We start from the raw sequence: 27,411 nt of genomic DNA on the forward strand, positions 1-27,411 counted from the left end.
CTGTTTGAATGTATGATCTCAGACTAGTTAAGTACACATTTTCTGCAAGTTATGATCTTTAGTATACATAATTAATCTACAACATAACTTTGCATAGGCAAATTTGAGATAAAAATATGCGTTTTCATGATAGTCCATTCTTACGTTGGAAAATGTCAATCTGACTCCTCCAGGGACGGTTTTAGTCAAATCTCTCTTACAAGGAATGTTTTCAATTCTTGAGACCATGTGTGTAAGGGCTGATAGGGAACAGCAACCCCATACAGAGCAAAGATATAAACTAAAATCAAAGAAGTACCGAGTTATCATTAGGTATCAAGAAATCATGGTTTCAGCTACCAGAGTAGAAATTCCCTACCTCAACTATGGGAGAAGGCTCCAAGTCAGGCTGAGAAAAACTCGGGGTAATATAGCTGGCATTTTGTGGGGGAACTGATGAGGGTGGTGAAGGCATACATGACCTTCTTAAAACAGATCGGGAGACCCAAAGGGAACTAAATTTAAAGGGTCCATAAATTATGAATATTGGATCCACGGTCATGATGATCAGAACATGTGCTAAATGTTGATAACTTGTTCCATTTCATTAGAGAGGGAAATGAGTTCTTCAAAAGTGATGATAGAATAGAACCACTCACTGTTTTGTACTATATTTTAAAGCCTCCAAGATAGAGAACCTTAATATGAAGTTAACTACTTTTAGAGAGAAACAAAGTTTGTAAAATATATTAAGCAGTGCATATTTAAAGATGCATGACTTGGCACCTATGTCCCTTATGCTGAGTAAAACAGGTTCTGTCACTTTTGTAAATAGGTGTGTTCTTGAACTTAGAATTCTGACATAACCCACTTGAACTGACCAGTAGGTAGTGTATAGGTTATTTTGATTTGCATAGATGATTTCATGAATGAAATAGAATTTAAAAAAAAAAAAAAAACACTCAATGGTTACTTGCATTTTGCATTCATGGGAAGTGTTTGGATAAAAAATATGTACAGAAATGAGAAAACATTTTAATAGTTGAAAACAAATTTACAAGATGGTGACAATAAAACATATATCCTTTATACATATATCCATATTGCTTTATATAAAAGTAACTAAGCACTGATTTAATATGCCTTTCAATATTAAATGAATCTTTGTTTAATATGGCATGCAGTGAAACCAAGTACTGTAATGATTTAATATGGTCCTCAACATAAAAATTCTCTTTCATCTAAAATAGATTTAAATAAAGAGAGAATTGTAAGCAATTTCATATATGAGCCAAAGTACCTTAGCTGTATACTAACAAACAGCATTATATTTAAAGGTGTTACTTATTTGCAAATCAGTAATTTAAATCTTAATCCTTTAAGAGAAAATATTAAGAAATTGACAAGTAATTTTCCTCTCCTAGATGCCATTAGTGTCCTTTCAAAACAGACAGTCTAGCATACAGCCAGCACAATTCAAATGATTTTTTTCATCTTTCATGCAGGCCTTTTCTAATCATTTTAAAATAAAATAATAAATAGTAAAAACTGGTTTCATGAGCAAAATAAGGAAACCTGTTATCCCATAAAAAAGTAAGTGGAACTGCAACTACAAATTCATACATCTGCTTTTAAATACTGTATAAATCTGTTCACAATGGAGCCTTGAAAATCAATGTTGTACCTAAAACCATACTTGGTCAAGATCAAAGACCCTGACTTTAAACAGGATTTTTTTTAATGTGGGTAATAAAAGATGATATTACATTTGCAAGATGCAATATGATTTTTCCCTTGTGGTGGATTTTGCTTATTATTTGTAAAGAAATAAACTATGCATATGAGAATGAAGATTAGACTGTAATCCTCTAAATAAAGGGTTAAAATGTATTACCATATAAATAACTTTATAAATCAATAGTCCTCTTAAACTTAAACGGTTTAATGGCACAATATCTTATATTTTCCAAATGTTACATCAAACAAAACTCTTGATTTGCAAGATAGAAGGTAAGCAGAATAAAAAAGAAAAGAAAAAAAAGACCGTATATCAATTACATATTCAACTTTTCACTCAGGATAGAATTACATTGGTTTCAGAAGCATAATGTTTCCATCAATATCAGAAACAATTCCAGGTACTTTTAGATAAACCATGATAATAAAGATAAAAATCACATAACTAATAATTTTCTATAAAATATTTTTGTCTTCATGGGGCAAGTCTAAAATAGTCATCGTAAGAAAAGAGAAATTTCAACTCTTAATTCAGTATAAATTCTTGATCCTACAATTAAAGACTTTGGCAATCTTCAAATCACTGATCACAGATAATACTGTGCTCACAACTGAGTGTTACTGTGAAAATTGTCTGTAGGTTCCTGACTTTCCTCTCTGCTATGAATGTACTTTTTCTTTTCCACATCCTCACCATTACAGGGTTGTTGTAAATTAATATCCTGGAGTGAAACCTCATCTTTTTCTTCAACTGATGGTGAATGTGAAGGAGTTTCTGCATTAGAAGCCACATGACTGCTATTTGGTAACTTGGGTGAGTGGGTGGGCACAACTTTCACAACCTACAGGAACAGGTAAAATGTAATTTAACAACAAATTTGGAAGTAATATCACAAATTTTAAGTAATTTGTATATTTCCTAACAGTACTTACCTCGAACTACTTTCTTAGGAGTATCTGGGATCTCCTCCCAACTGACCAGAGTTTTGTGTAGTTTACCCTACTCCCATTTTCTGTGAGGGTTAACCTCAGGCGGAGTGATACCCGGCCTGAGGCTAACCCCGGGTCAGGGAGCATGCTTTCTCAGGTCTCGTTCTTGGCAGCTTAGGTTCTTAAGAGGTCCAGTAAGGCACTTGGGGAAGGAAGGGTGGGCCATTACCCGAAAGTAGGTCGAGGTAAGTACTGTTGGGAAAAATACAAATTACTTAAAATTTGTGATTTGTTCCAACACGGAGTACTTACCTCGAACTACTTTCTTAGGAGACATACACTTTAGGAGGTGGGAGTGGCCTATTAGAACTAGAGACCGAGCTAAGCATGATCAGAGGAACCTAGATAGGATGCTAGGTTCTGTTGCCTTTCATGAAACACAGAAAATAGGGAAAACTACACAAAAAGCTCTATCTTAGTGTCTAAGTAACTTACCTCTGCAAGAATTCATAGGAGACATGTCCTTCCGATGATTGCGTGTCCTGAAACAGGCTCAGTGGGACTACCCAAGTACATCTTCGAGTGGAAATAGGGGAAGGAAGAACAAGGGGGTTAAGGAACGAACCTGTGTCTCTTGGTCTTACCATCCGCGGTTGTTTCTGGGACTATGTCATCAAACCGTTTGGAGCGCGGAGATGACGGTTCCTATTGAGAATCCGTCCAGGGACTTCCTCGAATAGTCCTTTAGGTAGTGAGCCGTGAAGGTCGACTGGCTAGACCAGGTGCCAGCTCTCAGGATTTGGCCCACTGCCATATTCTTCTCGAATGCTAACGAGGTACTTAGACCCCTAATATCGTGGGGCCTAGGCTTGCCCGGCAGGGGAATTCCCGCACTGCTGTATCTCTGATAATCACCTGCCGTAGCCAGAAGGAGATGGTGTTCTTTGAGATTGGCTTCTTCACTGGGCCTGTGGAGACAAACAGAATTTTTGATATTAGGCCCAAGTTTAGCCGTCCTCTCTAGGTATTGCCTTATTGCCCTGACAGGGCACAACTTTAAGTCCTTCGGGTTGTCCGAACGGGGAATTGCTGGTAATGAGAAGCCTTCAAACCTGGGATCCCACACGGTTGGATTCTGGGTCTTAGCTACAAAGGATGGTACAAACTTGAAGGAAGCCTCTCGCCAACCCTTCGAGTGCGAGACCTCGTAAGACAGTCTATGAATCTCCCCTACCCTTTTTGCTGAGGCCAAGGCCAGCAGGAAAACAGTCTTGAGGGTGAGATCTTTGTCCATGATGTCTTTTAGGGGCTCGAACGGGGGTTCTGATAACATCTTCAGGACCCTGGCCACATCCCACTGTGGCACCCTAACGGCTTGAGGGGGGCATGCCTGCTCGAAACTCTTGATGAGCATCGAGATATGTCTAGAGGCTCCCAGGTCGATGCCCTTCAGGAGGAAAACTTGGCCTAACGCTGCACAGACTCCCTTGATGGCCGGAATAGACATGTTGACCACGTCCCTGAGATAGACCAAGAAGTCCGCAACCTCCGGGATGGAGGCCCTCAGTGGCTTGATGTTCCTGGAGGAGCACCACTAAGTGAAAGTGGCCCACTTTGTTTGGTAGACCGCTGCTGATGAACGTCTCAGGTACCCTGACATCCTTGCTGCTGTCTTCGACGAATAGCCTTCCTTCCTCAGGAGACGCTCGATAACCTACACGCGTGAAGGCGGAGGGACCGAGGGTTCTCGCGGAATCTTTGAAAGTGGGGCTGCCGGAGAAGGTCTGGCCTGTCCGGGAGGGGCCAAGGTGGAAGACACGCTAGTTCATTTAGTTCCACGTACCATACTCTCTCCGGCCACCAGGGCGCTACCGAAGACATCTTCAGGTTGTGGGCCCTCCTTGCTCAGTTGAGCACCTGCCTGAGCATCGCGAAGGGAGGGAAGGCGTAGACGTCGAGATTGTCCCAAGGGTGCTGGAAGGCGTCCTCTAACGCCGCTCTTGGGTCTGGCACAGGAGAACAAAACACGGGGAGCTGTGCGTTCAGTCTTGTCGCAAAGAGGTCCATCACTGGCGACCCCCATTTCTGGATGATGACTTTGGCCACTACTGGGTGTAGGGACCACTCGGCTCCTACTACATGTCCCATCCTGTTGAGGCCGTCGGCCAGGACGTTCCTTTTTCCCAGAATGAACCTTGCTGAGATCCTGATCTGCTCTACCTCGGCCCATTCCAGAAGTTCCAACGAGAGGTCGCACAACTCCTTTGATTTTAGTCCTCCCTGCTTCTTTATGTAGACCACCACCGTGGCGCTGTCGCACATCAGTGCCACGGTGTTCCCCCGGAGTAGATTGACGAACTCTGGGCACGCCCTTCGAACTGACCTCATTTCTAGGAAGTTTATGTGTTGAGCCTTCTCCTCGTCCGTCCATTTTCCTCTTGCTGACCTTCCGAGGAGGTAGGCACCCCACCCCCCCTTGGATGCGTCCGTGAACAGGAGCATCTCGGGAGGGTCGGCTGCGAAGGGCATTCCCTTGAGTGTGTTCGATCTGCTGCGCCACCACTCGAGGACTTCCTTTGTTTCCGGGAGAACATGAATCACTTTGTGGGGGGAGTCCCTCTGGTTCCAGAGCTACTTCAGATTCCACTGGACCCCCCTGAGCTTGAGCCTCCCCTGGGGACCAGTTTTTCCAACGATACGAGATGGCCTATCAATCTTTGTCAGTCCTTCGCTCTCCTGGGCTGGTCCGACAGGAAGGGACGGAGGATCTGGTCCAAGTTGTCTAGTCTCTCCGCGGAAGGGAAGGCTCTCGCCAACCGGGAGTCCAAGACCATCCCGAGGTAGGTCATCCTGGTGGAGGGTATCAGTTGAGACTTCTCCAGGTTGATGATGATGCCCAGGACATTGCAGAACCGCAGAAGCTTCGCACCTTGCTCCCTCAGTACTTCCTCTGAGGCTGAAAGTAACCACCAGTCGTCCAGGTACCGAATCAGGCGGATGCCCTGTTCGTGTGCCCATACTGAGACTGTTGTGAAGACCCTCGTGAAGACTTGAGGAGATGTGGACAGCCCGAAGCAGAGGGTCTTGAACTGCAATGTCTGGGCACCCCATCTCACCCTTAGGTACTTCCTGCTGGAGGGGTGTACTGGGATTTGGAAGTATGCATCCTTGAGGTCTATGGACATCATGAAGTCCCCTTCCCTCAGGGATGCCAGGACCGACTTCGGGGTGTCCATCTTGAAGTCGGTCTTGCACACAAACTTGTTGAGGGCTGAGAGGTCTATGACGGGCCTCCAACCTCCCGTTGCCTTCTCCACCAGGAAGAGTCTGCTGTAGAACTCCGGGCCCGGCTCCTAGACTGGTTCTATCGCTCCTTTTGCCATCATCGCCGAGACTTCCTCTTGCAGAGCTGTCCTCCTCAAGGGGTCCCTTGGAGCCAACCACTCTGCCCGTAGGTCTGGTATTAGGGACGGAGGGTCCGCTAGGAAGGGTAGCCTGTACCCTTCTTTCAGAACTGTTACGGTCCACGGGTCTGCACCGTGGTCTTTCCATGCTTGGCAAAAATGTCTGAGGCATCCCCCCCACCTGAGGCTTGGGCAGGAGTAGGGGGCCTCTCTCCCTATCTCCTTCTGGAGGAGCGGCCAGCACGCCCTCACCTGGCTGCCGCGTAGGAAGATTTAAAGGAGGACTGAGTTGACGATGTTCCCCTACGGGAGGGCTGCGAAGGTTGTGACCAAGCCGTCGCTGGGGCGTCTCTCCTGGACTGGCTGGACGAGGCCCGAGGAGGAGGAGGAACATCGGAAGCGGTACTTCTGTGGATGGGTCTTCTCACTGACTGGGGGCTGAGATCACCCACGTCTTTCCGTTTTCTGACCCTTTCCATTATATCTTCCGCTGCCTTCAGGGGGAAAAGGGAATCGTCCCACAGTGGCAGGTTTCTCAGGGCTCTCGCTTCTCTGTCTGGAATCCGTCTGGTAATTTTACTAAGGACTGTGTCCCTCCTCCGCAGGATCCAGTTGGCGGCTTGAGCTAGAGACTGGTAGGAGACAAACTTCAAGGCCCTACCTCCCGAGCTAATCAGCTCCTTCAGTAGGGCCTGATTCTCCGGGACCGAGAGGTCATAGGAGGCCTGGACTCCTACAAGGGCGGAGGCCCACCAGTCCAGCCAGGAGGACACGTTGACCAGGTCCTTGGCTATCTCCTCCATCATTGTAACCTCCGACTGCGAGAAACAGATCGGAGCCGACGAGGCCCTATCTTCCGATCCTCCTTGGCCTAACACCTCGAGAGCTGGTTTCACCTTACAGGCACCTGGTCGCTGTTCCTCGGGAAGATAAAATTTGCTCTGTGACCTCAGGCCCTGGAGCAGCTTGGAGGAACTTTGGGTCTTGGGAGCCTCTGCATGGGTGGCCACGATCTTGTTGACGTGCACTCTACCCAGCTTAATATCCCTGGCAATCGGTAGTGCTAGGGATGGTCTATGTTGAACAGGGGCCTCTACCAGTCTGTTTAGGCTAGAGCGCCAGGGGTCCTTGGAGGAGGGTTCGGGCTCTTCAATCCTGTGATGGCTCCTGATGAGCCCTATCACTCTCCTGTATGCGGAGACCTCCGCTGTTACGCCCTCTGCGTTATCCTCCATCTCCTCCGTAGGGTGATCCGCTGCTCGTGACGGAGCCCCTCTGGCAGGTTCTTCCGTACGAGGCTCTGGACGAAGGACGGGCATTGCCGTAAGGCGAGGGCCTCCGTCCAAGGTCTCTCCTTCGTCGTGGAGGATCTGGCTTCCATGGGCTTGCCCGACGGGGGGAGCCGTCTCTCCTTCTCCTGACGGTGATGAGTCACCTTGGAGGATGGGAAGAGGCTGCCAGTCCGAAGGGGCGACTCCCTCCGCTGGGCGGATTGAGTCGGAACCTTTGCGGCCTTACGCCTGTCCGACGGGGCCGGAAACGACGTATCCCTCCGTCTGTCGAACCTGCCGCTGGGAGCGTATCTGTCCGGGGTTCTGGATCTAGGTAGCCAACCTGACGAACTCGGAACTGCTGAGAACTCGGGGAGCTTGCTATGCGGGACCAACACCCATTCTTCTCCAGGCGATCTACTTCTCCTAAACTTCCTTCTGGGGGACCTGGAGCGTCTACCCCCGTGGCGAGACCTGGAGCGTGAGCGGGAACGAGAATGTCTCCTCCGGGATCTCTCGCGTCGTCTTCGGGACTTCTTACGGGCCCCGCCCCCCGAGGAACAGGAACTCGTTACGGCTGACGAGTCTAACGATGCGTCGTAACTCGCCGGCGGTGCGGGCGCGCGAAGCTCAGCAGGAGGAATAACCCGATGACCGGCGGAAGACGAGGGCTGTAGGAAGATGTCTGGTAAGGTAGTCGACGGCGCTGGAGGGGAGCGTGGGCGATCTTCGATGGGGAACCAGGTTCCGAAGCCTTCCTCCATTCTCAAAGGGGACCTGTAGGGTGTCCTCGGAGGTACACACCCGAGGGAGTCTGATGGGGGTGAGTCGTCTTTCTCGACGGCACCCTCGGCTGTAGAGGTACCTGAAAAGCATGCCCAAGAGGCGGGAGAAGATGCAGTAACATTTTTACCCCACATAGGGTCATCTGACGAGACGTGCCCCACAGGCACCAGGCCTCCGTCTCCAGAACACACACCCGTCCCTCCCTCAGGCCCCTCACTTGCCTGGAATGATGCCACTACCCCACTATCCTGCAATACAGACTCCTGGGAAAGAGCCGCCAGCTTCTTCCCCGCAACGGACTTACCTCGTCCCCTACTCTGGGTAGGGGAAGGTGGTATGGAGGCTCGCCCTGACGACGCTCCTGGAGACGTAAGGGGAGAGGAGATGCTCACCTTCTTAGGGGACCTCTTGGCCGCCGCCTTCTTCTTCGTGCCGAAGCGCACCCACTGAACTTCGTTCTACGATTCGCACTCCGGGCAAGTGTCCGTAGGGGAACACACTCTGCCCCTACACGACGAACACAAGGAGTGCGGGTCCACCTCCGGTTTCGAAAGATAAGCACCACACAATTTTCCGGCCATAGGCCCAGGACAACGGCGGGGATGCTCCATTACGCACTAGTAACACACCGTAAGACACAGGAACGCAAGGGAAGGAACAAGGGAAGCAAAAAGGTACCACGTGGGACCGCGGAGACACAAGGGAAGGATACAAGTATACCACGTGGAGACCACGCGAGACACAAAGGGTCGGGGACACAAAGAGTCACACTGGGATTAAGGAGAGCGTCGAGATGTTATCGCGACGCGACCAGAGAACTTACTGGAGGTCGAGACCTGAGAAAGCATGCTCCCTGACCCGGGGTTAGCCTCAGGGCGGGTATCACTCAGCCTGAGGTTAACCCTCACAGAAAACGGGAGTAGGGTAAACTACACAAAACTCTGGTCGGTTGGGAGAAGATCCCAGATACTCCTAAGAAAGTAGTTCGAGGTAAGTACTCCGTGTTGGAACAATTGTATTTTTCGTAACTTCACAAACCTGAGCTTTTTACTTAGGAGTATTTATTTCGGCGAAGCTGAAACTAGCCAATAAAGGTGTAACTACCCTCCACAAGTTAGTTGGGGCAGGAGGTGGGTAGGCTAGACCTCGCTCACGCCATTACTAGCGACTAATCATCAATTTTCCAATTGTGGTAGGGCTTTCTTGGGGTACGTGTTTCCAAGACCAGTACATGTATGTGCAAAAGAGCTCCAGGTTTGTATAGCTAGGAAAAATACAAATTACTTCCAAATTTGTTATTTGTTCCAGCACAACATACACACCTTCCGCTCTTTACTCAGGAGACTCACCTTTAGGTGGGTGGAAATCCCCAAACCAACTGGCTGATTACTGACCCAGGGTGGTCTCTTGTTATTCTCGTAGGATAATTGGTCTGGACAATTAGTGCTGGAAACAGAAAATTTCTGTGATGAAGATAAGCATGCAGTTGGCCTGAGCCCATTGCTAAATCTAAATATTGCCCGACTCCACCTTGCTTGGAGGACGGTGATATAACAAATATCACATATACCAAGGCACATCCCCCAATTTTGGGGAGTAGCCAAAATCAAACAAATGAAACAAAAAGGGGACCTCTCCTCTCTATGTTCCTCCCAGCCTGACAAGGGACTCAACCGAGTTCGGCTGGTACTGCTAGGGTGCCACAGCCCACTAGGGTGCCACAGCCCACCCTCCCCCATTATCCACCACAGATGAAGCTTCATAACGCTGAATCCCCTACTGCTGCTACCTCCGCGGTCATCCAAGGCACCGGAGGAAACAGCAGGGCCTACCGGAACTGCGTCACAATCGCTCACCATTCATTCCTATTTCTAGCATGCTCTCTTGCCTCTCTCACATCTGTCCTCCTATCACCCAGAGCTTTCTTTACTCCATCCATCCACCCAAACCTTGGCTTTCCTCTTGTACTTCTCCCATCAACTCTTGCATTCATCACCTTCTTTAGCAGACAGCCATTTTCCATTCTCTCAACATGGCTAAACCACCTCAACACATTCATATCCACTCTAGCTGCTAACTCATTTCTTACACCTGTTCTCACCCTCACTACTTCGTTCCTAACCCTATCTACTCAAGATACACCAGCCATACTAACAAATATATACATATATATATAAGGTTGCAAAAATGGCTTGGTACTCACCTGCAGATAGATAAGGTCAGCTGTGCAGAGTTCCTCAGATGCTACACCTAAAGAGAGGGGAGGATGAAGTAGAAAGTTGCCAGTCATTCACACATTCGCCCTAGACTTACTCGCGGGTAACGTCTGCCCTCGACCATCTGGTACTTGTCCTACAAGGGGGCTGAGGTATTAGACCACGTTTTGAGCAGACACCACAGGATCTGATGAGAATGTGTCTAGGCTCCGGTGGGATATATCTCGCAGGTAGTGGGCAGTGAACATTGTTTGACATTTCGATATGCCTGCTTGCAATACTTGCATCACGGAAAAATTTTTCTTGAATACCATGGAGGTACTCACTCCCTTGACCTCATGTGCATGGGGGCACCAATTTGCAGAAGAGAGGTCAGATGAAACTGCTCTCCCTATAACCTGTCTGATCCAGGAGGAAACAGAGTTTTTTGTGACTCTCCTCTTGGTTCTCCCCATGCTAACAAAGAGCCTGTTGATCTGAGGTCGGACCCTCATCTTTTTTCTGAGATACTGTACAACCTCAGCACCCTCACCGGACATAATAACAGTTGATGAAGATTTTTTGTTACAGATTGGAGACTCTCAATCCGAAACAGCCCAAATCTAGGATCCGCTACAGACGGATTTTAAAACCGAGTGTGACCTGCCCTCATCACCTTCAATGGACAATGTTACAGAAGAAACCATGTAGTTCACTAATCCTCTTTGCAGAGGCCAGAGCTAGAAAGAAAGCCGTCTTTAAGAGTCATGTCTCGGTCTGAGGCTTGACAGAGAGGCTCATAGGGGGCTCCTTTTAGTGAACGTAAGACTTTCACAACGTTCCAAGGTGGTCTTCTGACTTCCGACTGGGGGAAGAACCCCTCAAAGTTTCGTATAAGGAGTGACTATTCTGCCAAGGAGGAAATATTAACTCCATTCACCTCATAGACAAGGCTTAAGGCCAAGCAATAGCCTTTCCCCGCCAACACCTAAGTGTTTCTCCGCCCTGAGGAGCAACAAGAACTCTGCTATTGTTGGTATAGAGGCACTAAGTGAAGCGATACCACATCAACAACACCAACCACAAAAGACGGACCCCTTTGCTTGGTACACTACAGCCAACGACTCCGAGAGGTATCCTGACGTGTATATTGCAACTGGCTCTGAAAAGCCTCTCTTCGAGAGCAGTTGCTGGATAACCTCCAGGCGTGAGGATGCAGCGATGCTACTGCTTAATAGAATATCTTAACATGTGGCTGTCTGAGTAGCTCGGGAAATGGAGGATATCCATCCATTTGAGGATATCCACAGCTAGTTGGTATAGGGGCTATGAAAAGGTACCTCCTTGTTTGTATATGCGGGACACCACTGTAGTGTTGTAGTTCATTACCATTTAGACTTTTTAGAGTGCCCTGAAAGGAGCCGATGAAAATGCTTGAGGGCCAGGTAAGATGCCCTCATTTCCGGGAGGTTTATGTGGCACTGCCTTTCAGATTCGGACCAGAGCCCGAATACCATAAGGTGTGACAGGTGAGGCCCCACCCTTCTTTTGATACGTCCATGAGCAGCAACAAATCCGGTGGAGGAGAGAGATTTACCCAATACCCACCAACTCAGATCTCTCCTCTTCTCAAGTCCCTCTGGCACTAGGGTGCTTGGTGGGTCTCTGTGCTGAGAGTAATAGGTCTTCAGCTGCCACTGTAGAGACCAAATGTGGAGACAGCCGTGAGGTACTAACTTCTCGAGAGATGTTAGGTGCCCCAGAAGCCTTTGCCACTGATGAGCAATCAATTCGTCCCACAAAAAAGCTCTGGGCTATATCTCTCAGCCTCTTTATCCGATCCTCAGATGGAAAGATCTTGTCTAGTGTGGTCCTGATTCTCATCCCTAGATCCAGACAAAAGGCGAGAAGTTTGTCTCAATGGAGGAGAAGGAACCCCTTTGAGTCTGCGAGAATCAGCCAATCGTCTAGATAACGAAGGAGATGAATGCCGTTCTTGTGTGCCCAGGTGGACATTAGATTGAATACCCTCATGAATATCTGAGGTGCTATGGATAGGCCGAAGCACAGCACTTTGAACAGGTATATCTGTCCTGCTATTGTGAATCGTAAGTATTTCCTCGATGAATTCGATTTCTAATAGTTGGCAACAGCATTGGGATGGCCAAGAGCAATGCAACCTAAAATTCTCATAAAAATAACAAATTTGGAAATAATTTGTATTTTTCCTAACATACAAACCTGAAGCTATTTATTAGAGTATTACTTTTGGCAACGCTGAAAAACAGCCAAGACAATTTTAGAGAGGGATAATTACCACATCCGCTAGTTAGCGGGAGGGGGTTGGGGTAGACTAGCTACCCCGCTCACTCACACCTGTCAGTTGAGTAACCACTTTTGCTTTCTGGCAGGACTTCTAAGGGGACAGGGTGGCGGGCCAATTTGTATAAATAGCTTCAGGTTTGTATGTTAGGAAAAATACAAATTATTTCCAAATTTGTTATTTGTTCCGACACATATACAAACCTTCGCTATTTATTAGGGTGACTTACTCTTAGGAGAGAGGAAGTCCTTACCAACTGGCCTTGGTCATGACCCGGGGTCCTCTCTATTTCGATCTGTGATTGATAGTAGAGGGAACCCTACCCTCGCTAAAATCATAGTAGTTACAAGGTAACTCACTGATAGCAGCCTGCAGAAGCTTGTGTGAGAGAGACTCGTGGCTTGTCTCCACGTAGGAACTCGAGGATTCTAAGACATATCCATTACCAAGAGGTATTGATGACGTAACAAAGTATTCATTTATACCCAGGATGCACAAGGGAAATGATTCTTACCTGCAGAGGGGTGAGGTCAGCTATGCTTCGGTCTTGCGGAGCTATTTCCCCAGGGGGGGAGAAGGAGAAAGAAAGAAGTGAGCCAGACATTCTTTTCATTCACCCTAGACTAACCCGGGTAACCTCAGCCCTCAATCCTCTGCTACTTGTCCATCAAGGAGCCTGAGGCATTAGATCACTTGTTGTGCGGCCACCACAGGACCAATGGAGGTTTCCATGCTCCTGTGGGTTACGTCTTTCAGGTAGTGGGCTGTGAGGGTCGTCTGACGCTTCCACACGTCCGCTTGCAATACCTGTGCCACAAAAAAATTTTTCTTGAACGCCAGAGACATTGCAATGCCTTTGACGTCATGAGCTCTGGGTTGGTTGGACAGAGGAGGATCTGGATATAGAGCGTATTCGATTACTTTCCTTATCCAGGAGGAAATAGTATTCCTCGTGACCCTCCTCTTGACCTTCCCCGTGCTGACAAAAAGTGCTCGTACACGGGGGCGAGCTTTTGCTGTTCTTTTTAAGTGTACTGTATATGTATATGTATGTATATATATATATATATATATATATATATATATATATATATATATATATTATACATACATACATATATACACACACACACACACATATATATATATATATATATATATATATATATATATATATATATATATATATATATATATATATATATATATATATATATATACATACATACATACATGTAGGAGGAAGACTCCGTCTCTTCCAGGATCGTTGGACCTTCGATCCCTGGGCCCACAACATCGTCAAAAATGGACTAGGCTAGAGCTGGAAGACATCACCACCAGCATTTCCACAATTCTTCCAGCACTCCACCCCCATTTCTGGAAAAATATGTCCAAGAACTCTTGAACAAAAGGGTGATCAAGAGAGCAAAGTCCATCAAATTTCAGGGAAGGCTGTTCTGTGTTCCCAAGAAAGACTCCGACAAACTCAGAGTCGTCCTGGACTTGTCCCCTCTCAACAAGTTCATCGAGAACAACAAGTTCAAGATTCTAACCCTTCAGCACATAAGGGCCCTATTGCCCAGAAAGGCATACACAGTCTCCATAGACATGGCGGACACCTATTAGCACATGCCGATGAATCGCCAGATCTCCTCCTACCTAGGATTCAGGCTTCAAAAACGAAAGTACACTTTCAGAGCCATGCCCTTCGGACTCAACATAGCCCCAAGGGTCTTCACGAAGCTTGCAGAGACTATCGTTCAACAACTACGCCTACAGGTTGTCCAGGTAATGGCCTACCTAGACGATTGGCTGGTGTGGGCAGCATCGGAAATGGTATGCCTGCAAGCATCCAAGAAAGTGATCCAATTCCTGGAACATCTAGGATTCAAGATCAAAACCAAAAAGTCTCGACTATCTCCGGCTAAGAAGTTCCAATGGCTAGGCATACATTGGGACCTACAGTCACACTGTCTCTCCATTCCGTTAAAGAAGAGGAGGGAGATAGCGAGGTCTGTCAAGAGACTCCTCAAATCCAAATGGATTTCAAGACGTCAACATGAGCGTGTGCTCGGCTCCCTCCAGTTCGCTTCGGTGACAGACCCAGTGATGAAAGCACAGCTAAAAGATGCATCAGGAGTCTGGAAAAGATACGCATCAAACGCTCAAAGAGATCTCAGATGACCACTCTCGTCTCGGCTTCGGTCACTCCTCAAGCCATGGTCGGAGGCCAGCAAGTTCAAGAGGTCAATGCCTCTACAACTGCCTCCACCCTCAGTTACCATCCATACGGACGCATCGCTGGAAGGATGGGGGGGGGGGGGGGGCACTCCCACCAACGCAAGACTCAAGGAACCTGGTCCTCCCTGTTCAAGATGTTCCATATCAACATCTTGGAGGCCATGGCAGTCTTCCTCATTCTGAAGAGACTGTCTCTTCATCCCTCAGCCCACGTGCGATTGACTTTGGACAGCGATGTTGTGGTCAGATGTCTGAATCGTCAAGGCTCACGATCGCCTCAACTCAACCAAGTGATAGTAGCCATCCTCCGCCTAGCGGAGAAGAAGAGATGGCACTTATCAGCAGTTCACCTTCAAGGGTTCCGCAATGTGACAGCGGACGCTCTGTCCAGGATAGCTCTGATAGAGTCAGAATGGTCCTCTAGACTCAGATTCATTCTCCTTCATCTTACAACAAGTCCCGGAACTGCAGATCGACCTCTTCGCAACGAGCGACAACAAGAAACTTCCTCGATACGTGGCCCCGTACGAGGACCCTCGAGCAGAAGCAGTGGACGCCATGTCCCTGGACTGGAATAGATGGACCAGGATTTACCTGTTCCCTCCGCCCAACCTTCTGCTCAAGGTCCTCACGAAGATGAGATCCTTTCAAGGAACGGCAGCCCTAGTGGCTCCCAAGTGGCCCCTGAGCAACTGGTTCTCCCTGATTCTGGAATTACAACCGAAGCTGATCCCACTGCCGGAACCAGTTCTGTCTCAAGTTCAGAAGTCGACTGTCTTCGCTTCATCACAGAAAACCAGAGCCCTTCATCTCATGATTTTCTCTCCCTTGCCGTAAAGAAAAGGTTTGAATTCTCGAAGAAAAGTCTAGACTTCTTGGAGGAATATAAGTCAAAATCTACCAGAAGGCAATACGAGTCATCTTGGAAGAAATGGGTAACCTTTGTCAAGGCAAAGAATTCGAAGGAAATCTCGATGGATTTCTGCCTGTCTTTCTTTATCCACCTTCATGAACAAGGTTTAGCAGCCAACAAGATCTCTACGTGTAAATCTGCCCTGACAAGACCCTTGCTATATGCCTTCCAAATAGATCTGTCTAACGAAATCTTCAACAAGGTGCCGAAGGCCTGTGCTAGACTCAGACCAGCGGCCACTCCGAGAACCATTTCATGGTCTCTTGACAAAGTGCTACACTTCACCTCAGGCTTAGACAATGAGACTTGCCCTCTGAAAGATTTGACCCAGAAAGTTATTTTCTTGTTTGCTTTAGCATCAGGGGCTAGAGTTAGTGAAATTGTGGCATTATCTAGGGAAGAGGGCCAGATCCGGTTCGCTGACACAGGCGAGCTCACCCTCTTTCCTAACCCAACGTTTCTCGCCAAGAACGAGTTACCCCCAAAAAGATGGGGTCCCTGGAGAATCTGCCCTCTGAAGGAAGATATCTGTGTGTGCCCTGTGGAGAGTCTAAAGGTCTATCTTCGCAGAACTTCAGACTTCGGGGGAGGACAACTCTTTAAAGGAGAAACATCATGGGTCAAACCTGTCACTTAAACAACTACGGGAAAAGATCGCCTACTTTATTCGCAGAGCGGATTCTGACAATACACCCGTAAGTCATGATCCTAGGAAGGTCGCCTCTTCCCTGAACTTTTTCCAGCTAATGGACTTCAAGAGTCTTCCCTCTTTTACTGGATGGAAGTCTTCCAGGGTGTTCTTTAAGCACTACGCGAAGCAAGTGCAAGAAGTTAAGCGATACGTGGTGGCGGCAGGTAGTGCTCTAAAACCTGCCGCTTAGTGCTGCGAGGAACAGTGAATTTTATGGGACTTAAAATTCTAAGGGTGTATATGTTGGCCCTAGGGCACAACATAGTAGTGATTGTCATCATGGGCCTGTTCTAATATACTAAGGTGATATAACATAGACTGAACACTAGTGCCGCGTGTTTTTTACACGAGTGTATATTGAGACATTCTCAGAATGACATTACAATTCCATACGGAAATTAAAGTATGTGGCAAGTTTTCCTTTTCAGGTACTACAAATATTTGTTTATGTCAATGTGCCTATGTTATCTAATTGATTTTCAATTACAAAATAAAAAATTTTAAGTAATTTTTATTTTTCCTAACATACTTACCGAGAGCTACTTTCTTAGGAGTTACCAGTAACCTCCTCTCTACCGACCAGAGTTTTGTGTAGTTTACCCCCAAACCGTTTTCTAAGGAGGCCTACCCCCGGCATTAAGGAATGTGCCCCGAGGGTAGGCTTATCGTAGGTCGATGTCCGGCCGGGTCAGCCTCATCAGTAAGTTCTATTGGATTAGCACAATGCTAGCAAGGGAAGAGAGGCACTCGGGGAAGGAAGGGAGGGCCATTACCCGAAAGTAGTTCTCGGTAAGTATGTTAGGAAAAATAAAAAATTTTAAGTAATTCTTATTTTTCCTAACATACTTACCGAGAACTACTTTCTTAGGAGTTACTAGTAACCTCCTCTCTACCGACCAGAGTTTTGTGTAGTTTACCCCCCCCCCCCGCTTTCTAAGGAGGCCTACCCCCGGCATTAAGGAATGTGCCCCGAGGGTAGGCTTATTGTAGGTCGATATACGGCCGGGTCAGCCTCATCAGTAAGTTCTATTGGATTAGCACAATCCTAGCAAGGGAAGAGAGGCACTCGGGGAAGGAAGGGAGGGCCATTACCCGAAAGTAGTTCTCGGTAAGTATGTTAGGAAAAATAAAAATTACTTAAAATTTTTGATTTGTTCCAACACGAATACTTACCTCGAACTACTTTCTTAGGAGACTTACACTTTTGGAGGCGGGAGTGCTATTCTGACCCCCTGACCCGGGACGTGGAGGCCAAGAGGCCCAGGGATAACGGGACCTACTAGAAAACGGATGTGAGGGTAACTACACAAGAGTTCACGTTAGTGTCTAAGTACTCACCCTTTGAAAAACTTCTTCTGATGTTCCTTCCAGTAGCGTAGTCGTGAAGAAGGTGTTATCCAATGGTATCAGTTGGTAATCCCCGAAGAGGCTAGGAAGCAACTGGGTAGGAGGAAGGAAACCGCACTTGTGCCTACCGGTTGCTAGCCTTGATTGCGCCTGGGGCTTTTACCGTTACACCGCTTGGAGGGCGGAGATGACTGTTCCAATGGAGAACCCGTCTAAGGACTTCCTCGAGTAGTCCTTGAGGTAATGGGCAGTAAAGGTTGACTGGTTCGACCAAGTACCTGCTCGCAGGATCTGACCCACTGCCATGTTTTTCTCAAAGGCTAAGGAGGTGCTCAGGCCCCTGATGTCATGAGGTCGGGGGTTGCCTGGCACTGCTATGCCATCTTCCTTGTAGGCTCTGGCAATAACTTGTCTCAACCAGAAGGAAATGGTGTTCTTGGAAACTTGTTTCTTATTAATACCTGTGGATACGAAGAGGCTTTTGATGCCTGGGCGGAGATGAGCTGTTCTTTCCAGGTATTTTCTAATTGTCCGTACAGGGCATAATTTTAAATCTTCTGCATTACCCGTCCTAGGAATGGCAGGAATTGAGAAACCTTCTTACTTCGGATCCCAGACTGCTGAGTTCTGAGTCTTAGCCACAAAAGAAGGCACGAACTTGAAGGATACTTCTTTCCACCCCTTCGAATGAGAAACGTCATATGACAGACCATGCATCTCACCCACTCTCTTAGCGGACGCCAAGGCCAGCAAGAAGACGGCCTTGAGGTTGAGATCTCTGTCCACGATATCCTTCAAAGGTTCAAAGGGGGGACGACACAACATCTTCAGGACCTTGGCTAAGTCCCACTGGGGCACCCTACTCGCCTGTGGGGGGCAGGACTGCTCGAAACTCTTGACAAGCATCGCTATGTGTCTCGAGGCCCCCAGGTCGATGCCCTTCAGGAGGAAGACTTGGCCTAAGGCCGCCCGAACTCCTTTTATGGCTGGGATTGACATTCCCACCTTGTCTCTAAGAAACACCAGAAAATCTGCTATGTCTGGGACAGAGGCCTTAAGAGGTTTAATGTGCCTCTCAGAGCACCACTTCGTGAAGGAGGCCCACTTAGCCTGGTAGACCGCGGCTGATGACTTTCTCAGGTATAGAGACATTCTCTTAGCCGTGGACGAAGAATATCCTTCTTTCTTCAGGAGCCGCTCGATAGTCTCCAGGCGTGAAGACGTAGGGAGAGTGGGTTGTCGTGGAGCCTGAGAAAGTGAGGTTGATGCAGAAGGTCTGACCTGTCGGGCAGAGGCCACGGTGGTTGACTCGTTAGGTCTTTTAGATCCGCGAACCACTCTCTCTCCGGCCACCAGGGCGCTACCAAAGTCATCTTTAGGTTTCGGGCTGTCCTTACTCTGTTGAGCACTTGCCTTATCAACGTGAAAGGGGGAAAAGCATACACATCTAGATTGTCCCACTTGTGCTGAAAAGCGTCTTCTAAGGCTGCTTTCGGGTCTGGCACAGGAGAGCAATATACGGGGAGTTGGGCGTTGAGTTTTGTTGCAAAGAGGTCCATCACCGGGGAACCCCAACGTTGGATGATGAGCTTGGCTACTTCCGGAAGAAGGGACCATTCTGTCCCTACTATCTGGCCCATTCTGCTGAGGCCGTCGGCCAGTACGTTTTTCTTCCCGGGAATGAACCTTGCTAACAACACCACTTGGTTCTCTTCTGCCCAATCTAGAATTTCTATGGTGAGATCGCACAACTCCTTCGACTTCAAGCCTCCTTGTTTCTTTATGTATGCCACTACCGTGGCGTTGTCGCACATCAACGCCACGGTGTTTCCCTTTAGTAGACTCGCGAAGTGTAGGCAAGCCTTCTGGACTGCCTTCAACTCCAGGACATTGATGTGGAGTTCTTTCTCCCCGTCCAACCAGGTCCCTCGTGCTGTTTCGTCGAGGAGATGGGCTCCCCACCCTTGGTTGGAGGCGGCTGTGAACAGTAGTAACTCGGGTGGATCGCTCCCGAAGGGCATCCCCTTGAGTGAGTTCGACCGGCAATGCCACCATTCCAGAGAGGGTCTCGTGTTCGGTCGGACTGGGATTAGAACTTGTTGTGAGTCCAGTTGGCACCAGAGGTTCTTCAGGTTCCATTGTATGGATCTGAGCCTTACCCTCCCTTGGGGAACCAGTTTCTCCAATGAGACCAGGTGACCTATCAGCTTCTGCCAGCCTTTCGCTCTCCTGGGACGCTTTGACAAGAACGGCTGAATGATATGCATGAGGTTTCTTATCCTGTCCTCCGAAGGGAAGGCTTTTCCTAGAATGGTATCTAATGTCATTCCCAAGTAGTTCATTCTGGTGGATGGGGATAGGTTTGACTTCTTCGGGTTGATTACGATGCCCAGATCCTTGCAAAACTGGAGGAGTTTTCTCCCTTGCTCCTCCAAGAGGCCCTTTGAGGCGGAAAGAAGCAACCAGTCGTCCAGGTATCGGATGAGGCGAATGCCTCGTTCGTGAGCCCACACTGAGACAGTCGTGAAGACTCTCGTGAACACCTGGGGTGCTGTTGACAGTCCGAAGCAAAGGGTCCTTAATTGCAGGATCTGGGAACCCCATTTCACCCGGAGGAACTTTCGACTCGAGGGGTGGACCGGAATTTGGAAGTATGCGTCCTTGAGGTCTATGGTCATCATGTAATCTTTCTCCCTCAAGGACAGCAGGACTGACTTCGGAGTGTCCATTTTGAAGTCCGTCTTCTTGATGAATTTGTTGAGAGCCGACAGATCTATAACCGGTCTCCACCCCCCCCCCCCCCCCCCGTCGCTTTTTCTACCAGGAACAGGCAACTGTAGAAACCTGGCCCTGGGAGAAGAACTTCTTCCATGTCGCCCTTCTCTAACATGGAGGACACCTCCTCTTGAAGGGCGGTCCTCTTTAACGGGTCTCTGGGAGCTAGCCATTCCGCCCGGCTGGCCGGGATAAGAGGGGGTGGTTCTGTTAAGAACGGAAGTCTGTAGCCCTCCTTTAGTACGGACACTGCCCAAGGCTCTGCTCCCTGAGCCTTCCATGCTTGCCAATGAAGTCTGAGGCATCCCCCAACCCGAGGCTTGGGCGGGGATAGGGGGCCTCCCACTCTATCTTCTTCTGGGGGAGCGGCCTGATCTGCCTCTCCTAGAGGCAGAGTAACCCGACCTGAAGGAGCTTGAGGGCGCTGGAGCTCCCCTGCGGGGGGGCTGAGGCGTTGCGGACCAGGAGGAAGAGGGAGCCTCTCTCCTCGTAGTGCTGGGAGAGGCTTGGGACGTTGCGGCACTATCCGAGACGGACCTCTTGTAGGGCGGTCTCCTAGAAGGCGTAGGTCTGGGGATGTTAGACTCCTTCTTCTTCGAGACCTTCTCCATGATGGCCTCTAGTTCCTTCAGGGGAAACAAGGACTCTCCCCACAAGGGTAAGCTCCGTATGGCCCACGATTCCCTGTCTGGTACCTTCCGGGACACCTTCGTCAGTACGGTGTCTCTCTTACGGAGTACCCAGTTAGCCGTCAGGGCGAGCGACTGGTAAGTTAAAAACTTAAGGGTTTTACCCCCGGAGGTAATAAGGTCTCCCAGGAGGCCTTGCTGGTCAGGGTCTGCGGGGTCGAACGAGGCTTGTACCCCTACCAAAGTGGAAGCCCACCAGTCCAGCCAAGAGGAGACGTTCACTAAATCTCTCGACATTTCCTCCATCATGGAGGCCTCTGCTGGCGAGAAACAGACCGGGGCCGAAGAGGCCCTATCGTCTGAGACGCCCTGACTCAGGATGTCGATGGAAGACTCCACCTTACAGGGGCCTGGGCGACGTCCCGCTGGCACATAAACCTTGCCTTGGGTTCTGAGGCCCTGGAGCAATTTCGAGGAACTCTGGGTTTTGGGGGCTTCGGCATTACTAACCACCACCTTGTCCACATACTCCTGCCCTAGGACCAGATCTCGGGGTAGAGGAAGGGCTAGAGACGTCTTAGGTTGGGTAGGAGTCTGCATAATTCTTAATAGGCTTGACCTCCAGTAATCCTCGTCTGTAGCTGTAGGTTCCTCGATTTTGTGGTGTCTTCTGTCTGATAAGGCCAACCACCCTCCTATAGGCCGAGTCCTCCATTGGTGAACCCTCCCTTCCGTCAGCCGAGGTCTCGGCTTGGGGCCGGGGAGCTGGGTTACCGGGCACGCCGACTGGACGTCTAGCTCTTGGTGCCAGGGGCGCCGTCCTACCGAGGTACTGGATCTCATCTGCGGGGACGTCCGCACCAGGGGCCTGGGTTAACGCAGGCATCGCTGGTTCAGCGGGGACTCTCGTCCGCCCTAGGGCTCTGGGTGCCGAGGACGCGGTTCCCGTGGGCTGACCCGACAGCGGGAACCGTTCCTTCCGACCCGAAGGCCGCACCAGCTGGGCTGGTTCGGCCAGGCCGCCCGACGAGAAGCGCGTTTCCCCCCACTGGGCGGGGTGAACCGGAGGCTTCGAGGACTTATGCCTTCTTGTAAAGTCCTTCCTGCGAGCTAGGTCGCGAGGGTCAAGGTTGTGTTTTGAGGACGGCATCCTTGGCGAACACTCTCTGGACCGGCGGTCCGGGGAACAAAGCACCTTTGAGTTCCGGGGTACGAAGACCCAGTCGCCATCAGGAGACCTACTCCTCCTATACTTACGCCCTGGGGAGCGGGAGCGCTTGCTACTATACCGGGAGCGCGACCTTGAACGGGAACGCTTGCTCCTGGACCGCTCCCTCCGACGACGGTGTTTTACCCTGACTTCCTCCGACGACGAGAAATAAACATCCGACGAACCCGACGACACTGTGCTTATCGCATGTCGGCCGGTAGCGAGGACTGCGGGGGACTTCTTGGGACGTTGAGTGCCCGAGGTCGACGGCTGGAGGAAATCTTCGGGGACTTCCGTGAGGGGGGCCGGGAACGATTCAAAGCGTTCCATGCCAGGGAGCCAGGGGTCCAGGGCCACTTCCATTCTTAAGGGTGACCTACCCAGCGTCTTCGGAAGCCTCCAACCGAAGGCATCATTACCCGAAGGTCGTAACTTCTTCTGGTTGTCTCGGCCTAACGAAGACCCAGAAGCACAGGCCCACGAGGGCGGCGAAGATACAGACAATGCGTTACTACCCCACAAGGGGTCATCGGAGGACGCGTGCCCCCCGAGCACAAGGGCCGACTCTCCGGACGCACTACTGGGTTCTTCACTAGCCCTAGAAGGGCCCGCAATCGGCACTGCACTTTCACTAGGTTCCTGGGGAAGGGCGCCTTGTTCTTTCTCTAAGCCAGACTTACCTCGTCCCCTACTCTGTGTAGGGGACGGCGAAACAGAGGCCCCGTCGGACCGCTCACTGGGTGATGGTAGCGGCGAAGTAACACTAGCTTTCCTGGGGGAACGTTTCGCTGATTTTCTCTTTTTCGTACCGTACCGTACCCACTAGATATCGCTCCAGTCTACACACTCGGGGCACGTATCTGCTGACGAACAAACCCTTCCCCTACAGGAGGAGCAAAGGGAGTGAGGATCCACTTCAGGCTTGGAGAGGAACGCTCCACACGATTTACCGGCTCTAGGCCCCGGACAACGGCGGATTTGCTCCATAATGTACACAACGCAAGACACAAGCACGAAGGGAATCAATGAAAACACTGGGTAAGCACACGGGTGGAAGGTGAACACACAGGAACACCCGGGAAAAGTAAACTGGAAAACACGTTACCACGCGGGGAACACATGGGGCCCTAGAACGCACACAAAGGATCGATAGAGAACGAGGGCGACGTGTTTACACGTCGCGACCAGAGAACTTACTGATGAGGCTGACCCGGCCGGACATCGACCTACGATAAGCCTACCCTTGGGGCACATTCCTTAATGCCGGGGGTAGGCCTCCTTAGAAAACGGGGTGGGGGGTAAACTACACAAAACTCTGGTCGGTAGAGAGGAGGTTACTGGTAACTCCTAAGAAAGTAGTTCGAGGTAAGTATTCGTGTTGGAACAAATTACATATTTTCTTTACATGTATGTTCAAATTTCACATCACATGTACGCTCATCCTCATTAATTTTAAATAAATGTATAATGGTTTTTATGCGTCTTATTTCGCCCTAAAACATTATAATAAAGATATGTGAGTGTATTTTTCTACCCTTCTTCTGCATGATGTGTTAAACAATAATACTACCTTTGTTCCTACGCTTATGCAAACCTTTCCAGCGAAATGCAACTTGTCCCGACACTTGATACAAACTCAGGCTATCGACATGCAATGAGACCTGCATGTCCTCTTTGACTACTGGGTGGGTTCAGTATAACATGCAACTTCGAGACTTTTCCCGAGTCTGGCCTGTCTCTTCCCTGTAGGGGACAGGAAGCACTAACATTCTACATGTTAAGCGGATATGACTATAACGGTGTTGTCATAGGTCTCTTAGGTCCTAATGACCAAGGAAATATTGTCTGGAAGTCGAAGGCACAACTGGGAAATCCACGATACATTAATGCTCTGGTAAACTTCCATTAGGACGACATGGCCTAAGCCCAAAAAACGTATTTTGAGCGACGCGAAAAATCTATTTTTGGGTGAGATAGCCATGTCGTCTTGATGGACCCACCCTCCTTTCTATGAAAGGCCTTAGCAGGCTCCCTCCCTATCTTACTGTATCTGGAGGTACTGGCCGAACGCTAAAAGGAATGAAGATGGCGGGCGGATGCTACGTCATCCAAGATGGCGACGGGGTTGACGTCATCCCAGTGCCCATAACAGTAACGAAGGAGGAGAACTTTGTAACGGCTCCTCACCAATCTTGCCACTTCTTCCCCCTCAAAGCGTAAACGCTATATGGGGTGCAGATAGCTATGTGGCGTGTCAAGAATACATCCCGTTATTATGCGATATCCTAAAAAGTAACTTTAGGGATATTCGCGCCAGAAGTTAGAATTCTGGAGACCTTAGTTTAATTCTCTGGGAATATCCACTGTAGTCAAATATACCCTAGGAAGCTACTGAAGGAACCTTCCATCAGGACGACATGGCTATCTCACCCAAAAATAGATTTATATATATATATATATATATATGGATATATATATATATATATATATATATATATATATATATATATATATATATATATATACATATATATATATATATATATATATATATACATACATATATATATATATATATATATATATATATATATATATATAGATATATATATATATATATATATATATATATATATATATATATATATATATATATATATATATACATATATATATATACATACATACATATATATATATATATATATATATATATATATATGTGTGTGTATATATATATATACATTTATATATATATATATATATATATATATATATATATATATATATATATATATATTTATATATATATATATATATACATAAATATATATATATATATATATATATATATATATATATATATATATATATGTATATAATATATATATATATATATATATATATATACATATATATATATATATATATATATATATATATATATATATATACATCAGATGTGGAAAAAAGGTATATGAAAATAAAAGAATCTTAACAAAGAAGAAAACTAAGGAGGTGCTGAAGGAAAGGCAAATCTTTCCGCCCAGCAACTGAAGTGAACTGAACGTAAACAATGAAAAAAAGATTATAATTCACTATGTTTTTATTTACGAATGCAATACTAATATGAATAATACATGATTATTAACCCTTTTACCCCCAGGCTATTTGGAAATTTCAAACCCTTAACCCCCAGGGGGTTATTTTTTTCCCAGCACATTTTGCAGTATTTTTTTTAAATTGCTTTAAAAGCCTTAATTTTTGTCATAGAGAGGTCAGGTTGGTCTCATTCTCTTGGAAAATGCCTGAATTTTTTCAAAAAATTATCAAAAATATGAAAAAAAACATTTTTATAGCATTTTTTTGCAAGGACGTACCGGTACGTCCATGGGGTTAAAGGGATGGCTTTTGTGAAACGTACCAGTACGTCCTTTGGGGGTAAAAGGGTTAATGGACACAGTTAAGTGAAACACTATTTCTATCAAAATCGAGTTTATTTCAAATATAGCTGTAACTTTTTACCACAGTAGTATATGGATATACGGTGTACAGCGAGAGCTAGGACGTGCTGGGTGGAGAGAGAGGCAAGTGGTGCGATGCACGCACAGTGTAAAAGAGCATGGGCTGATTATACTGTATGTATACATGGTCAGTCTCTAGGGAATTATCCTGCTAGATAGGGCAATATTACTGTTCTTTGCCTCTGCCATTCAGAAGTGGCATTTAAACCTTTAAAATCCTAAATTGGAAAGATAGGAATCTGGAATCAGGTACGGATGGAATCTGAGGTTTCGCGACAAAATCTGGAAGGAAGGAGAGAGAAACCTGCCTCCACCTCTTGAATGGATGATGTTGAAGGAAAGCCCAAGCAGCTCGTTAACAGGTTTAGTCAAAGATAAAGGGGGGAGGACAACCGTTTTTATGGTGGTCGCTCTCCGAACTCTGAAGCTTACCTCAACAATTTGTAGGGTGACCTCTTTAATGAATGTAACAACTTTCCCATCTTCCACGAAGGAAAGCTCACCTGAACTGGAAGGCAGGTCTGCTCAAAACTCCTGATTAGTATAGAAATTTCCTCCAAGGAAGAAATATCTATTCCATTTATTCTAAAGACTTGGCTCAAAGCCGAGCGATAGCCTTTGACCGCTGAAATAGAAGTTTCTCCTTTAAGAGGTAGTACAGAAAGTCAGCAATTAGAGGTACAGAGTCTCTGAGAGGGAGATACCCCTCCCACGACACCAACCACAGAAGAGGGCCCACTTGGCTTGGAATACAACTGGCGAGGATTGGCGGAGGTAGCCAGGCATCTGCTGCACTATCTCTCGAGAGAAGCCTTTCTCAGAGAAGAGATGCAGATTATTTTCCATGTGTGAAGATAAAGGGATCCCGGTGCATTGTGGAAAATCCTGGAGTGAGGCTGACGTAGAAGGTTGTGGGGAGTTTGCAACTCTCTCGGAGTCTCTGTTAGGAGGTGTACAAGGTCAGGGTATTACTCCATGCGTGGCCATCTTGGAGCTACCAACATAAACAACAGGTTGAGAGTGTCCCTGACTCAACCGAGGACTCTTCGATTTAGACAGAAGAGCAAACGCACTAAGACTATCCCACGAGTGCTGAAACACACCCTCGAACGCTACTTCTCACTCTGGAATGGGAGAGCATTAGATCAGGAGCTTTTAGTTAAAAGATGTTGCAATGAGGTTTTTCGCTAGAGAAAATCCCAAAAATTCAAAATCTCCACTGCTACTGAAGACCACTACAAAATGACAACTTGGGTCTTCCTGCTCAACTTATCTGCTACCAAGTTCATCTTCCCTGGGATGAAGCGGGCTGGAAAGTGTAATTGCATTGTCCTCTGCCCAGTCGAGTCTCTCTGCTGCTAGATAGCACAGCTGCAGATACAGTACATAGAACCTCCTTGTTTGTTGAAGTAGTACACCACAGTGGTGTTGTCGCTCATCAACACAATTGAGTCAC

General features: G+C 47.7%; 1 protein-coding gene across 5 annotated transcripts in view; it reads right to left on the reverse strand.

Annotated features, from left to right (window-relative positions):
- Positions 1 to 1,000: 1,000 nt before the first annotated feature.
- Positions 1,001 to 27,411, reverse strand: part of LOC137640067 (ubiquitin carboxyl-terminal hydrolase 20-like) — a 318,666-nt gene continuing 292,255 nt past the window's right edge. For all 5 annotated transcript variants that reach the window (XM_068372501.1, XM_068372497.1, XM_068372498.1 and 2 more), the window contains exon 14: positions 1,001 to 2,558. In XM_068372501.1, coding sequence (XP_068228602.1) covers positions 2,322 to 2,558 — 237 coding nt within the window. In that variant the 3' untranslated portion in view covers positions 1,001 to 2,321. The remainder of the gene's footprint in view (positions 2,559 to 27,411) is intronic.

Source organism: Palaemon carinicauda, chromosome 4 (assembly GCF_036898095.1).
Source record: "Palaemon carinicauda isolate YSFRI2023 chromosome 4, ASM3689809v2, whole genome shotgun sequence".
NCBI classification, from domain to species: Eukaryota; Metazoa; Arthropoda; class Malacostraca; order Decapoda; family Palaemonidae; genus Palaemon; species Palaemon carinicauda.